At 58.3% G+C, this 15,895-nt stretch overlaps 1 protein-coding gene across 17 annotated transcripts in view; it reads left to right on the top strand.

Moving 5' to 3' along the window:
- Positions 1-9,096: 9,096 nt before the first annotated feature.
- The window catches only part of GRIN1 (glutamate ionotropic receptor NMDA type subunit 1), a 41,082-nt gene continuing 34,283 nt past the window's right edge, over positions 9,097-15,895 (top strand). For all 17 annotated transcript variants that reach the window (XR_009115433.1, XM_058038197.1, XM_058038191.1 and 14 more), the window contains exons 1-2: positions 9,097-9,396; positions 13,338-13,472. Coding sequence is in view for 16 of the 17 variants with exons in the window: in XM_058038197.1 (XP_057894180.1) it covers positions 9,139-9,396; positions 13,338-13,472 (393 nt within the window). In the remaining variant the exon portion in view is untranslated. The remainder of the gene's footprint in view (positions 9,397-13,337; positions 13,473-15,895) is intronic.

Below are 15,895 nucleotides of genomic sequence, written 5' to 3'. Positions count from 1 at the left end.
AGCCAGAGATTGGTCTTTGCTCTGGCTTGTGCACCATATCTGATGTCTCTCCACTTGGGAGGACAGTATTCTGCCCTAGGAAATACTGAGAAATGTTGCAGGTGAGTATCAGAGCACAAACAGCCAAATTTTTTTTTTCATTTTAATTTTTATTAATAATTTTCCCATTTAATTAGTTTATTCCTTTTATGGAAAACAAGTAGCACTGGTAGTGAGTAAATCACAGGGGACCTTAAGAGCCCCAGGGCTCCCAGGCAGTTCTGGGCACTTGTGGGAACACAGAGTCTGTGAGCCCCTGCAGAAGGAGCCCTGCACTGCTCTGAGTGCCTGTCAGGAGAGCCCTGGCTGTTAACTGGTGCTTGGAAAGAGATCTGAGCCTTCCTCCACTTGTTCCTTGCCTGCATCTGCTCTGTTCCACCAGAAAATTCATGCTAGGGATAATTAGCATTAATGTTAGATCCTTTTGTAGGCAGGATCTAAGGGAATAAAAAAGCAAGGCCCGTGGAGAACAATAATAATTTCTATTAGATGAGTTGATACAGCTGGAAAAAAGTGGATGAGCTTTCAGGTATAATAGCCCTCCTTCAAGAATAATTAGGAATGTAATTGGGAACAGCAGAAAAACACAGAATCCTGAAATAGCTGGGGTTGGGAAGGAGTTTTAAAGCCCATCTAGTCCAACCCTCCTGCCACGAGCAGGAGCATCTCCAGCTGAACCAGGCTGCTCAGAGCCACGTCCCATCTGACCTGCACTGCTGCTCCCTGCAAGGGGGGCTGGTGGTGAACCCCTCACCCTGCAGGGAGCAGAGAGGGGACACAAAGGGCAAGGGGGGAGCAGAATGCAGGAGTGGCACAAGCAGAGCAGACCTGAAGTGCTGACATCCACAGGAGGTGACTTTACCCACCCATTGCTGGTTCCTAAACCACTCCCTGGCCATGCTGTATCTCAGTCTAACACTTTCCTTTTAAGCTCATATCTGACCCCTTTTCCAAGTGGGATGGAATTTATGAGTGAGCAGAGCTCAGTCAGGCAGGAGGGAAGACATAATGGGAGACAAGGGGAGCCCTGAGGTGCTGCTGCATAAACCCAGCAGCAGCAGCAGCTTCCATGGCATGGAGACCAAGAATTGGTTGTCAGAATCTCTATGAGCACTCATCCTTTTTGTTCTGCCCTTTTCCCTGAGGTATCTTCAACATCCTTCTCCTAGGATGTTTAAAATATCTTGCACACCTCTTGTACAGTTACAGGGGCAAGCAGGAGGGCCAGGGCACCCCCTGGGGATGCACCCCCAGCAGCGGGGAAGCATCAAAGGTTGTTCAGGGCATGACAGGGGGGTGTGTGGACACCTCTGCTCCCCAGGGCTGGGCTGGGGCAGGGAACAGGACTCAGGGAGCCCTGGGGGTGTGAAGGCTGCCCAGCAGCCCTGGGGCTGAGACAGGCACACACAGGTGGGGGTAACGGGCCAGGACAGGGGGCTGAGGGTACCCCAGGGTGACAGCAGCACCAAGGACCCTGCTGGACAAGGCAGGAACTCCCCAGACACGCAGGGATGTGGCTTTGCCCTGTGTGCCCCCAGGATGGGGAATGTTGGGATGAAGCTCATCCCAGGCAAGTGGGAAAAATCAGGGGCAATGCAGAGATTTCCTTCTCATTCCAAGCTCCTCAGGAGGGCTGGGCAATGACCTGCAGGGGACTGTCCCAAGGCAGCTGGGACACGGAAAGGAGGAGGCTGGGACATAAATGTTTCTGTAAATTCTGTGAACTGAGAACAACAAGGTGTTGGTGAGGTAGCTGTGGCTCCTGCAGCTTCTCTCTGTGTGTCTGCATTTGAGAGACACTGAGAGTCTTTAGAGCAGCACACAGCAACCTCAGCAGCACAAAAGCATCTGTCTGAGTTGGGAATGGTGCCTTTGGAGACACATGGCCATCACCTTGCAGCAGGTACAAACCCCCAGCTGCAGAAAGCTTCTGAGTGAGCAGATCTGAGCCCCTGAGGCTGGAATGCTCCATCCCCCAGGTCTGACACACAGGAGCAGTGGTTGTGAGAGAGGATTCACCTTCATTTCAAAATGTTGAAAACATTTTGAATCTCTAGAAAAGCAAGGAAAGGAGAAATGTCTTTCGCTGATATTAGAAATCCTTCAAATGTCTGGGGTTTTCCAGCACATCTCTGCATTAGATCAGGGCTGGGGCTTGACCTGGGGACTGAAATGGGAAGTGAAGAGCAATTCCCAGGATGGCACGAGGAGGATGGAGCCTTGAAGGACTGGGTTGCTCGACACAAAGACCACAATATGGAAAAGACATTATACTAGAGAGAGCATCCAAAGGGGGCCTTGAGGGTGGGGAAGGGGCAGAAGAGAAGCCTGATGAGGGAGGAGTGGCTGAGGTCACTTGGTTTGTTCAGCCAAGGAGAAGGGGAGACTGAGGTCAGACCTCACTGGGATCTTCATCATCCTCACAAGGGGCAGAGCAGGGGCATCTCCAGTCTCTGCTCCCTGTGACAGGGACAGGAGCCAGGGCACGGCTGGGGCTGGGCCAGGGCAGCTCAGGCTGGAGCTCAGGGCAAGGCTCTGCCCCCAGAGGGTGCTGGCACTGCCCAGGCTGCCCAGGGAATGGGCACGGCCCCGAGGCTGCCAGAGCTCCAGGAGCCTTTGGGCAGCGCTGCCAGGGGTGCCCAGGGTGGGGCTGCTGGGGGGGCTGGGCAGGGACAGGGGCTGGGGGATCCTGGGGGGTCCCTCCTGCTCAGGGCATTCTGTGATTCTCTGATCCATGGCACTTTACCGAGATTCCGTGATTCCCTGATCCATGGCACTTTACCGAGATTCCGTGATTCCCTGATCCATGGCACTTTACCCCAGGCAGCCCCAGCTCTGTGTTTGCCTCTTTGGAAGCCCCTATGAGACTGTGCTTTCCACAAGGGCTGACTTGTAAGCACATTGCAGGAACCTTCAGGGAAGGAGATGAAATTAAAGCAGTGTTCTCTCCAAAACCAGTGCTGCCTCATCATGTTTTACTTGGGCTTTTTTAGGCTGGTTTCATAATAGAACTTGTGTAATCAATCTTGCTTTCTGTCCTCAGCAACGAGATTTTGGTGTCCTATCAAGCATCAGTCACACAGGACAGGAGGGCACAGCTCTCTGGGGGCGGGTTTGTCACCATTTTCCTGTGGTTTGGGTGGTTTTGAGCTGTCACCACCACTGGTCTGTTCTGGTGCTGCTGGAGCCCAGCCAGGCTCCCCCCTCCTGGGCTGAGGGACCCAGTGCAGCCCCGAGTCTGCTGCTCCTGCCCCTGAGTGCCACATTGTCACCAGGGCCCAGCCTGGCCTTGGGCTCTCCTCCTCAGCTCCCCCCAAGGCTGTGCACATCTCACTGGTCACCTTTGGTGTCTTTGAAAGCCACATCTGGCAGACTGGAAAGCCACTCTCAGTTTCCTGTCCCCCTAAGGACAGGAGGATTCACGGAGGGCTGCACAGACTGGAGAGCCCCTGGAGCTGTGCAAAGACAGGAACATCTCCCAGCAGCAGGGTGAGGGGCTGAGCACTGAGGAACCCCAGGCATCACCCCCTGCAAGGGGACAGAGACATGTGTGGCTGGGCCAGGGCAGGGCTGGGACACCAGGGATGCTCTGTGGTGGCTCCTGTGAGGGCACAGGAGGCTGGGGCACGCAGCCAAAGGAGATGTCTGCTGCCTCCCCCCAAGGGTGGGTCTCAGATGGGAACTCCTCTGTGTTAGTGCACCCATCACTGTGAAAACAATGTCCTGCTTTTGTCTCTGGAAGGGTTGCAAGTTCCAGAGCACCTCAATTGTCATTGACCCTTTTCCTTCCCCCATTTCAGCCTCACTGCAGCCCCAAGAGGTTGGAAATGCCCAGAGATCTCTCTCTCCCCTTGACTGGGCACAGCCATGGCACCTCTGCCCAACAGTGGTGCCTGTCACGACCTGGGCTCTGCTGGGGACAGACAGACACCTGGAGAGGCTCCTGTGGCCCCTTTCCTGGGGAGTTTGGCCCCTCCAGCCCCTCCAAAGAGGGGATGGTTTCTGCACAGGCACCAACCACCACTCCTTGCAGCGGGCAGGATGGAGACTGCTGCTGTGCCCCAGGGTCCCCAGAGAGTCCCTGGAGAGGGAGGTGACACTGCTGGTGTCAGCCCTGCTGTGGGAGGCAGACAGCCCCATCCCATGGGGAGCTTTCCCAGGAACACCCTGAGTGTGGTGGGGACACCAAGGGCTGCAGGGGGGGCTGATGTTCCCCATGTGCTCCATCTCCATCCCCTGGCCCAGGCTCCAGCCTCTCTGAGGAGAAGGGCAGGAGATCCCTAGGCAGTGACCAGGTGTCTGAGGTGCTTTCCAGCCCTGCTGTGTGGCACTTCCAGGGGACTGGAGTCCCTGAGGACAAACTGTCCAATCTCCTGGGACACGATGTGCAGGAAGCTGAAGCTGAGCTTCTGGCTGGTTTTCCAGCAGAAAATTGGAATGTTATCAAAATGAAAATTTCCTTACAGTGCATTTCAAACATGCAGATCCTGGTTTTCCCTCAGAAAGTGTTCGCAGTTGAACTTCCCACCCCTCCTACAGCACATCTGACTGTGTTCCTGCACCTTCAGCTCCCTCTGGTTGCACAGGATCTGCTCTGGGCTTTCTCACCATCTCTGCCTCCAGCCACTGATGTTCCATGTCCCATCCTCTTACCTCTGCCCCCAGATCCCCCTGCCTGCCCAGGAACCCCTCAGTTTTCCAGGCTGACTGCTTGCCCCTTGTTTATCTCCCCATCCCTGGTGTGCCCAGCTCCTGGGGGAAGGCAGAGCTCTGCTGGGTGCTGGGAATATCTCTGCACAGGGGAGACACCTCCATTCTCATCACCAGCTGGAGGGTGGTGCTGCAGCTCCTGTCTGTGACAGGGGGGGCTCCAGGTGTGCCAAACACTGCTCGGGAGGGTGGCAAAGGCCTTGGGGGCCCGGAGCTCCTTCCTGTGGGCACAGCTGGGCAAAGGCAACACGGGTGCCCATGGGCACCTAGAGCAGGGAGCTGTGCTGCCTGGGGACTCCAGCAGCCACTCCTGAGCTGCAGGCTGGGCTGGCTCAGTCCCTCTCAGCTGGGAAAGCATTCAGGACGAGCACAGGGACTGAGGGACTGCAGTCCATCCTGGATGTTGTCTGGAAAAGAACTGGAGACAGGGCTTGAATGCACAAAAGCAACCAAGGGGCTGTTCAGACACTCCCCCCTTGGTTTCCACCCCGTTGCTCCCTGCAGCTCTTCCACCACAGGAGCAGAGCCCTCGGGCACCTTCCCCTCAGATTCCAGTCACTGCCTGTCTGTCTGTGCCTGATCCTGTGACAAGGACATCCTGCTGTGTCCCAGCTGCTCACACAAACCACAGCCCCAGAGCACTGGCAGTGAGGACACACTGTGCCAGCCTCCAGCAGGGTTGTGAGGAGCTGCTGGGGCCCTGCACCCCCTCCCTTGTCCCCTGTCCCTGCCTAGACCTCAGGCTGGGCTTTGGTGCTGTTCTCTGTCCCTGTCCTGGAAGGCAGCAGGCTCCAACTGCGTCCAATCTCCCCTCTGCTGGAGCAGCTCATGGGGAGTTTTTCCTGCAAATATTCTGAAGGGTGGTCTCTCACATTTTTCAGCCTCTTTGTAAAGAATGTGACGCCCAGATCTGCAGGCAGCCTTCCTGTGCAGGGTTCCCCAGTGCTGCCTTGCAGAGGCTCAAGTTGTTGCCAGCTGCTGCTCTGACTCCTCAGGGTGAATTCAAGGACAACAATGCCACCTTTTTGTTTGGCAATTCGTGATCTCTGATCCCCAGGTCAGTATTAGAGACCACAATTACAGTCCATGTCTCCACTGGATCTGCAGTCCTGTCTGAAGAGCAGGACCAAAAATTCTTGCTTCTGCTTTCATGGCTCTGCACTGGCTGTACTAAAATACATTCCAGTTCTGTGCTTATCAAAGAACCCAAGTGATTTGGCATCATTATTTGCTGTCTCACAGATTTTATCACCAGTGATTGCTTCCAGAGCAAAGGCAGGAATACTGAAGTGGCAACTGCATTGCAAATCCTTTCATCCCTGTAGGAACACCCACATGCCATGGCAGCTCTTCTGTACCAGGCCTGGAGCCTTGCCATGGGCACTCTGCGTGCGCTTTGCTCCATTTTACACCTCAGATTAACCTTGCAGCTGCACACAGGAGCCATTTCCACAGCCTGGGTTGCAGCTACTCCTCTCAATTCCATTTCTGCTTTCTCAAAAGAAGCATGGTTTGGTAGCTCCACAAGGAGTGGCACAAATTGCATATTCCTAATACTTTATTTTGTCTTCTATGAAATTCCCCATTGCCTTTTCTACCACCGGGACTGATGCCTTACCCCGAGGCAGGTGAAGTTTCCAGCTGGGTTCAGCACTGCTCCTCTGAGGTCTCCCAGTTTTACAGTGAGTCACTCTGACCATGGGAGGAATTTCAGCACCCACTGGTGAGGGGACACCTCACCCACAGCCCTCCCATGCTCCTGTCCAACCCCTGCATCCAGGAGGTGCCACATGAAGAGCAGCATCACACTGCAGTAATTGCTAACAGCCAACCCAGGTCAGTTCCTGCCCTCAGCCATGGCCAAGGAGGAGGCCACGAGGTGCCAGGAGCAGTGACAGGGAAAGGAGAGAGCAGCCCTGGCTGCCAGGAGCAGCTGGTGGAGGTGGCTCCTACCTGGGAAAGCCCTGCACACTCCTCTGCCTTCAGAGCATCAAAGAGCCCAAGGACACAGCGAGGGGGAGACTCATGTGGTGACAACATCTGTGCTGGCTGTGCCTGGCTGGGGGCATTGTCACCCGGGCTGCTCCTGTTGCCAGCACAGCCATGGGGGCAGGACCTGAGAGGGAAGCAGGCTTTTCTCAGGTCTCCACAACTGTGCCAGAAACAAGAGTCTCTGGAGACAAAAAATGAGTGGAGGCACAGAGGGAAGAGCCTGCCAGCATGGTAGGCTCCATCCTAAGCATGGCCATCCCACACTCCTGGGCAGCACAAGAAGGACTCGATAGCTGCACTCCTTTTCCCTGCAGGGAACTCCAGGTAATGAGAGGGAAAGAGCTCTTGGACTCTGAATAACGTTTCAGAGCCTGCCTTTTTCCTTTGTCTTCTCTGCCAAGCCACCTGCTGTGGCCAGGTCTTGACTTTGTTATTCTACTGCCATGACACCCACCAGCATCCAGGTCTGTACAGCGCACTCCAGAACAGTTTCTTCCCACACAACCCACTGCAGGTGCACCTGGTAGCAGAGGAAGGAATGAAGTCAGCTCTGTGCACACTGAGAGTAGGGATGCGACCCTCTTTGGCTTTCACCCTCTGTCCCTTCAAGACAAACCCACACCATGTGAATCCAGCCAGGCCCTCAGCTCCATGCGTGGAGGAGTGTCAGTGACATGGGGACACTGAAAAGGGTTAAGCTTTCCTGGAAGTCTGTTCCAGGAGCACAGCAGGGTTGGTGTGGAGCTCCATGCCAAGCACTGCAAGAGTTAAGGCAAGGTGGGGCCATTTTCCTTCTCTCAGGGAGCGCATCACGACCTCCATGGCTTTCATTGCCTCCACAGGCCATGGTCTGCAGCTTCCTGAGAGGGTCTCATGGCTGGAAGAGGCTGCAGAGCCCCAAGCCCAGCACGCTGAGCCCTGCAGCGTTACACAACGGCCATTTTGCTCCTGCAGCTCCTTCCGAGTGCATGTGGGCAATGTGGGACACAGGCAAAATGGTTTCCATGGCAACTCACACTTCAGAGATGCCAGTGAGAAAATTTGCGTTGGGGGAAAATATTCTGCTTCAACTCACGTTGCAAAGGAAGGACAGAGGTGGGCTGCAGCAGCACCCCAGAAATGGTGGTGTAAAAATATCCCTGGTGGTTTTGGTTGTGCAGTGCTCGGTCTATTCCCTGCCCGGGCTGGCTGTGCCATTTGCCCCATGCAGTGACAAAGCAACACCCTCTCACTACCTGAAACATGTTGTTTTTTTCCAAAAAAGCCAAAGTGGCAGATCTGGGGAGCAATGTGCTGTTCTGGCCACCTCACCCCTGTGGCCCTGGAACGGGACAGACAGCCCAGGAGTGAAACTCAGTCTCTTTCTGCCGTGGAGCTGGACTGCCCTCCAGATGTTGGCCACTAGCTGTTGTGCCTCCATTTCCTTAACAGAGGCTAACGGTAGCCCAACAACAGGTAGATGATGAGAACCCCAAGAAATCTCCTCAGCAGAGAAATCTTAAGGTTATATCCCAGAGTAATTTGGTGAATTTAATGGAGGGAAATGGCTGGTTGCCCTGTGAGCTAATGTCTGGAAGAGTGGTGGCTCTGTCTGGAGGGACAGAGTGAAGCCAAGGAACCAGGCTGAGCGTCAGCTGAACATCTATGCCCAGGAGCTCTGCTGGTCAAGGGAGGGTTCCCCAGCACTGGAATGCACACAGACCATGACAGAGTCCATGTCACACAGAGCTGTGCCCAGGCAGAGCTGCGGAAGTGTGCTATTCAGAGGTGCTGCATAACTGGCAATATTGGTGTGGAGAACAAACCCATGGACCGTGTCACACCCAGTCCCTGGTTTGCCGAATGCCCGGTGCTTCCCTGCCTCTCGAGGCACCGGGGATACCCTGATCCCGAAAGGGCACTGCAGGTGAAAAGGGCGGAGCGGGACCCCGGAGCTCAGCCCCGCACCCCCCGCACAAGCGACTCTCGCAGGAGCTGCGGGACGTACCCGCACCCCGCACCCGCACGGGGCCAGCGGGACCCGCGCCCTGCCAGCGGTGCCACCGACCCCGCAGCGACCCCGCACACCGCGCTGGAGGGGAGGGAAGGGGAGGGGAGGGGGGCTCTGCCGCAGCGCCCGGGGCGGGCGGGGGTCCCGGGGGCGGGCCGGGGCGGGCGCTGCGGCAGCGCGGGGCGGGCGGGGCGGGGCGCAGCGGCGGCGGCGGCGGCGGCGCGGGCGCTTCAGCACCGGGGAGAGCGCCCGGCAGCGCCCGCAGCGCCCGCAGCGCCCGCGCCGAGCGCCGGGCACGGCCCGGGGGCCGAGCCCGATGGGGCCGCGCTGAGCCGGGCGGGCGGCCCGCGGGGCGGGCGGGCGGGCGGGGGGCGCGGGGGGCCCGGCGGGCTCCGGGCCGCCCGTGGATGAGCACCATGCGGCTGCTGCTGCTCGCCCTCCTCTTCTCCTCGTCCTTCGCCCGCGCCGGCTGCGACCCGAAGATCGTCAATATCGGCGCGGTGCTGAGCACCAAGAAGCACGAGCAGATCTTCCGCGAGGCGGTGAACCAGGCCAACAAGCGGCACGGCACCTGGAAGCTCCAGCTCAACGCCACCTCCGTCACCCACAAGCCCAACGCCATCCAGATGGCCCTGTCCGTCTGCGAGGACCTCATCTCCAGCCAGGTACCCCGGGACGGCGACCCCCTCCCCGCCCCGGCCCCGGCGGGACCCAAGCCGCCGCCCCCGCGGCCACCCTGCCCCGGCCCCGCCGTGCCCCCGGGCCGAGCCGAGCCGTGCCGAGCCGTGCGGGGTCTGCCCGGGCCCGGGGCGCGCTGCCCGCATTGCAGCCTTTATGTAAGCGCGGCCGGCTGAGCGCTCCCCGCATCCCCGGGCACACTCGGGCACCCACATACACCCTGGGGCACACCCGGGCACCCACAGACACCCTGGGACACACCTGGGCACCGGCACAGCACATACAGGCTTGCACACACCGCCCAGGGCACGCAGGGCCACCTGCAGTGCCCACCCGGGTCACACATGGGCTCACACACCCGGCTCAGAGCATGCACAAACTCACACACACACCCCCCAGGGTGCACATTGGCATCACACGCCCCCGGGCACACACGAGCTCACACCAGCACTCTGGGACACACAGGGGCACCCCCACAGCCCTGGGGCACATGCAGGCACACACACACACCCCTCAGGGCACACAGGGATCACACACGCACTCTGGGGTGCACACAAGCACCCACACGCACACCAGGGCACACATGGGCTCACACACGAACCCCAAGCAGGCACAGACTCACACATGAAGTCTGAGCACATATAAACCGACACAGAGACAGCCCTTGAGCACACACAGGCTCACACCCAGGGCACACACAGGATCACACACAGCCCCTGGGCACACACAGGCTCATACATGGAGCTCAGGCACACACAGACTCACACATGAAGCCTGAGCACGCATAAACGAACACAGACACAGCCCTTGAGCACGCACAGGTTCGCACACGAAGCTCAGGCTCACACAGGCACACACACACACCCAGAGCACACACAGATTCACACACACACACACCCAGGGCACACACAGACTGGTACATCCAGGGCACACACAGGTTCACACATGAAGCTCAGGCTCACAGAGACTCACACACAAAGCCCAGGCATGCACAGATTCACACATACCAGGGCACACACAGGCTCACACAGAGTCCCTGGGCACACACAGGCTCACACAGAGTCCCTGGGCACACACAGGCTCACACACACGCACACACACTTGGGCACACACAGGCTCACACGCACAGGCTCACACTCTGGGCACACACAGCTCCCCATGCCCTCAGTTGTGCACATACATGCCCACCCAAAGCTGTGCATGCACACAGCAATGTGCACACACACCTACACCACACATGGGCACCACGGGCACACACAGAGTCAGGTGTGAGCACACACGGGCACCCCCAAACTGGGGGGACATATGGGCACAGGGAACACCCTGTGTGCCCACAGATTGTGCCCTCACACACATGTGGGAATGCCCACGGGCTGCACTGCATGTGCACATATTCCATACACACACAGATTCCATGCACACACATTCCATGCACACATGCACACACCATGTGCACACACACACCATGTGCACACACACACCATGTGCACATGCACATTCCACGCACACACATTCCATGTGCACACACACACCATGTGCACACACACGCCATGTGCACACACACACCATGTGCACATGCACATTCCACGCACACACATTCCATGTGCACACACACACCATGTGCACACACACATTCCACGCACACACATTCCATGTGCACACATACCATGTGCAGACACACATTCCACGTGCACACATTCCATGTGCACACATACCATGTGCAGACACACATTCCACGTGCACACATTCCATGTACACACACACACACACACACTCTATGTGCACACACACGCCATGTGCACACTGCACTGCTGTGCAAACATGGGCTCACACACAACATGTCTGCACTTGTGCCAGCATGCACAGCTGCTGTGACACATGGACACATACATCTGCGTGAGGGACCTGGCACACCCACTGCCACACGCACACCCGGGACATGGGCACACACGGCTGAGGGTGCAGACACACAGGCATGGCACGCACAGACACACGGACACACAGACCCAGGGCGCACACGCACATGCACACCGACTCCGTGTGTGCTGTGTGTGGCTGTGCACAGAGCGCAGAACGCTCCTCGCTCCTGTGCCTCGGGTGACTCTCAGCGCACCCCTGGGTGCAGCCCGAGCCCCCGGTGCCGGCGGGTGCAGCCCTGGCCCGGCCTGTCCAGCTCCCCTGCCCTGTGTGCAGAGCCCGGCGAACCCCCAGGCCGTCAGTCGGGGCCATCGGGGGACGGGCGGGTACAGACCACCCCTCCAGCCGCGGAAGGTCCGCGTGGGCCCGCGCAGATGGCACCGCGCCCCCGGACCGCACGAACGGAGCCTGAGCCGCCCAGGGCGCGGGGAAACGCGTGTGGCACACACGGCCGGCAGGGCAGGGCAGGGGCTGCCAGCGCGGGGCAGAGCTGGCCCTTTGCGGCTCAGCCTCCGCCGTGGCGGTGCAGGGTGGCCGGCACAGCCCTGGGGAGGTGGCCGGGCCGGCAGCGCGGGCTCTCGCCGCTGTCCCCTGGCACGGGGGAGGCCGAGGCTCCATTCAGCGCTGCCGGCCGATGGATGCCCGTGGCCGTGTCCCCTCCCCGCCTTGTCCCCGCGCAGCGTGGGGACGGGCACAGCCGTGCGGGGGCAGCGCGGCCGGGGCTGCCGGGGGCGCTGGGCTCGGGGTGCCCGCTCCGTCCGACAGCCGGGGCTGTCCCGGCCGCTGTGCCCCGCTCGGTCCCCGCTCGGTCCCCGCTCGCTGGCGCCGTGCCCGAGCGGGGGCTGCGGGGCGCAGGAGGGGCTGGCAGCCCGCGCGCCCAAAATGGCTCCTGCCGGTGCTGCGGTGCGCCACGGCACAAACCGAGCCCCGCACGGCCCCGCCGCTGCCCCGAGCCCGCTCCTGCCCCAGCGCCCTGCTGGGGGCGGGTCCTCACCCCGTGTCACACCGGGCACTTCTGCCCAGGGCATCCCCTCCTCCTGCATCCCCAGAAGCTTCCCAACCTTTTCTCTAGCAATTTCTCCCTACTCCCATCCAGGGTCTCCGGCTGGCCCAGCTCCCTCTGCACGCTCAATTTTCTCCCTCCCAATGCCAAGCAGGATGCTCCCTCTTCCCGCAGACCCCCGGGGCCTTTCCTCAGGCGGGCTCCATCCTCCTCTCCTGTCCTGCCAATCTGTCCCTCCAGCCCGGGCGCTGGGCACATCCTGGGGCTTGGGCAGATGCTTGGAGAAGGAAGAGTTATTTCCTCCAGGCATCAAAGCCCTTGCTGGAGATCTGTCACCAGCTGGGGACAGTCCTTGTGCTGCGAAAGGGCATTGGTGTAATAAAGGATCCCCAGGGAGTACCCAGCTCCCTCCTCTCCCTTTGACACATAGTAGGATCCTGCTGGAGACCAAAATCCCAGCCCTGCTGTAACAGCAGAATTTTGCCGAGATCCTCCTCTCGCATTTTGGTATAGCCCAGCTCCCGGCTCCTGCCCCCGCCCTCCGGGCTCTGCCATTCCCTGTGCCCAGGGCCAGATGGCAGATTCTCTCCCGGGCTCCGCGCTCCCGCTCCCGCCACAGTCCCAGCTGACCACTTTGTTCCTAATGGTCCTCAGAGGGGAATTACGACCGAGTATTAAATGTGTGGTTAAAGAAATCGCATTACACAGTCTGACTGGAAGGGAGATGCTTCCCTTTAATCTGTGGCAGTTATTAGTTTAGCGAGCGGAGCGCCTGGGCACGGCATTCCATTAGGACGGAACCCTGAGCAGAGCCGTCCCCCTCAGCCGTGGCGCAGCACCCCTGCTCCCGGCACAGCCCTTTCTTCCCCATCCCGAGCCATTGCAGTGCCATTGTCATGTTAACGTGGGGCCGTTTAGCATTGCAGCAAAGAAAAGGGGAAAAAATCACGCTCGATGGCCGCGGCGCTCCCGTGAAATAATGTTTGTGTCGTGTATCCTGTCCTACAGGTCTATGCAATATTAGTTAGTCACCCTCCTGCTCCCAACGATCACCTAACACCAACACCTGTATCATACACAGCTGGCTTCTACAGGATCCCTGTCATTGGTCTGACAACACGCATGTCTATATACTCTGATAAGGTAACTGATGCATGCTTCTGGTACCTCATACGTGTGCTGTGAATCAGGAGTGCCCGCCAGGAGGGCTCATGGTGTCTGCACTCTCTGTGTCTGTCTGTCCACCCTCTCCAGCCCAGCCTGCAGCTCCCTCTCTCTCTCTCTCTCTCTCTCTCTCTCTCTCTCTCTCCCCCTGCATTCCAGGGTTCATCATTTTTTTGCAGCTGCCAGTGCTGACCTACATAGCCCGGGATGATTTCTGCAGCGCTGCTGTGCCAGGCTGCCGGGCTCGCTGCTCTCCAGCCAGGGCAGAGGCACAGGCTGGCTCCTGCCCTGGCTCTGCTGCCAGCCAGGGGCTCTGGGGGAACCTGGGAGGGGCAGAGGGTCCTGTCAGAGCCTGCACATTGGGCAGCATCTCTCTGGGGCTGGGAGGTTGTCTGGTTGCATTCACTTGTCTGGGTTTGTGGGATACTGGTAGGGGAGATAACAGAATATCCTGAGGCTTCACATGGCATTCAGTCTGGTCAGCACTCAAGACAGAGGCTCAGATTCCAGTGTCTCAGCTGTCCCTGTGGGAACTCAGAGACTTCCAGGCTGGATGAGGTCCTGGGCAATGAGGTGGTGCCCTCACCCTCAGCTCACAGCCCGTTTGGTAAACACCTAAAGCCTTAGGAAAGGCAAAGGATGAGCTGAGCAGAGCCAGGCCTTCCAAATGCCATTGCAGGATTTCATCCAGCACACGAGCTCAGTGGGTGAGATAGAGCTTGCTTCGAAGCACGAATCAGCCTTTGCTTGGAAAATGTGAATATTCACAAATGTAAATGTTCAGTGCAAAAATAGTCACTCCACCTACGTGGTAAATAAAGTCAAATTTCAGGAGGAGGAGCAGCAGCTCCCAGAGAGGCACCAGCAGCACTGCTTGGCTGGAGCAGCAGTAGATTTTGGCATCTCCCAGCAGGGAAGCCATGGCAGGGTGGTCAGCAAGCCAAGATGGTGATGGTGGCTGGCAGGGCTGGGGCTCTGCACACCCTGCCAGGGTCCCACCAGGCGTGGGTAGATGGATAGGGATGGCAGAAGGGCTGGCAGAGCAGGCAGGAAGCGTTCAGGGGAAATTTGCTTCTTGCTACTCCGGAGAGGAGATAGATCTGACAGGAATGTCACTGGGAGGGTCCTTGTCACAGGGCCCACCATGGCAGCAAGAGGGGACCCTGCACCTCCTCTCTGCTCCATCTCTGCAGGGCTGTGCCCAGTAAAGCAGCCCTGCCCACCTGTGCTGGCCTGGAGTGCTCACCCCCGGGCTGACCCTGTCCTCTCCTTCTGCCACTCTTGTCCTTTTTAAAACCCATTTTCTGCAGAGCAGCCCCACAACCCCCACCTGGCTCCCTTCAGGGCTGGGGGAGACACCCACAGTGGTGACCCAGTGCTGGCAGGGAGATGCTCTCCAGGGAATATCTGGGGTGTTGAGCAGGTTCAGGGGTGCAGCTGCCTGGCAGAGGCTGGGCAGGGAGCCCAGGCTGCCCACCCCACACCCTCAGGGAGCTCCTGCCTGGCTGGCATCGTGCTCAGCTCCTGCCCACCAAGGCTTGGAGCTCTCTGAAGAACAGGAGCTGCAGGCAGGGACTGGGGAGAGGAACAAAGGATGTTTGGACTGTGGAGGGGACAGCAAAGGTGGGAGTGGAGTGGGGGACAGAGGGATGTAGAGCTGTGGGACAGGAGAGTGGAAGGTTCTGCACACACCATGCAGGACAGGCTGGCTCGTGACACAGGGATATTCAGCTGCTCCCTTTTTGGTTTCCAGTGATCAGCTTGCTTTCTTTTTTGTTTTAATTCAGGAAATTATATCTTTCAGCTTAGTTTCTATGGAAACAAGCTTGTAGGATCACTTTTTATGTACGCCCCTAGTTGGTTTTGGAGGCATCAGACAATTTTAGCTGAATTTCACAAGGGGCTGAAGTTGGGTTAATTTTGGTCCTCTCAAGGCTACCAGGGGAGGAAAGGTGTGGGCCTCAGCTTGGACAGGTTTGCCCAGAACCTTTTGATGCTCTCAGAGCATCTCCAGTCAGCACAGTGGTCCATGAGCTGTACCAGTCTTTCAGCAAGGATACCCAAGGGAAGTGAGTTTACTGCTCCAGTATCCAACCATTTGTTCTAGAAATAATACTGCAGATATCAGGCAGAGCACTCTGGCTTGGCCTCCTTGTACATCTTATGAAATCATGAGCTGTTCCTCCACTGAGGCCCTCTGAGCACCCAGCACAGCCCTGCCTGCTGGGGAGGGGTCTCTGGGATCCATCACCTCTGAGAGAGGCCAGCAGGGAGCTGGGGGAGAGAGGCATTCTCAAGGTAAAGGCAGCAGAGTGGTTCCCATCACTGTGGTGTGCATGGCTATGGAGAGCCCTCCAGGGAGATCCCATGGGCTGAGCATTGCAAAAATCCCCCTCTGACTT

Source organism: Melospiza georgiana, chromosome 20 (assembly GCF_028018845.1).
Source record: "Melospiza georgiana isolate bMelGeo1 chromosome 20, bMelGeo1.pri, whole genome shotgun sequence".
Lineage (NCBI taxonomy): Eukaryota > Metazoa > Chordata > Aves > Passeriformes > Passerellidae > Melospiza > Melospiza georgiana.
Note: the sequence above shows the minus strand (reverse complement) of the source record. Positions and strands in the feature narration are given on the sequence as shown.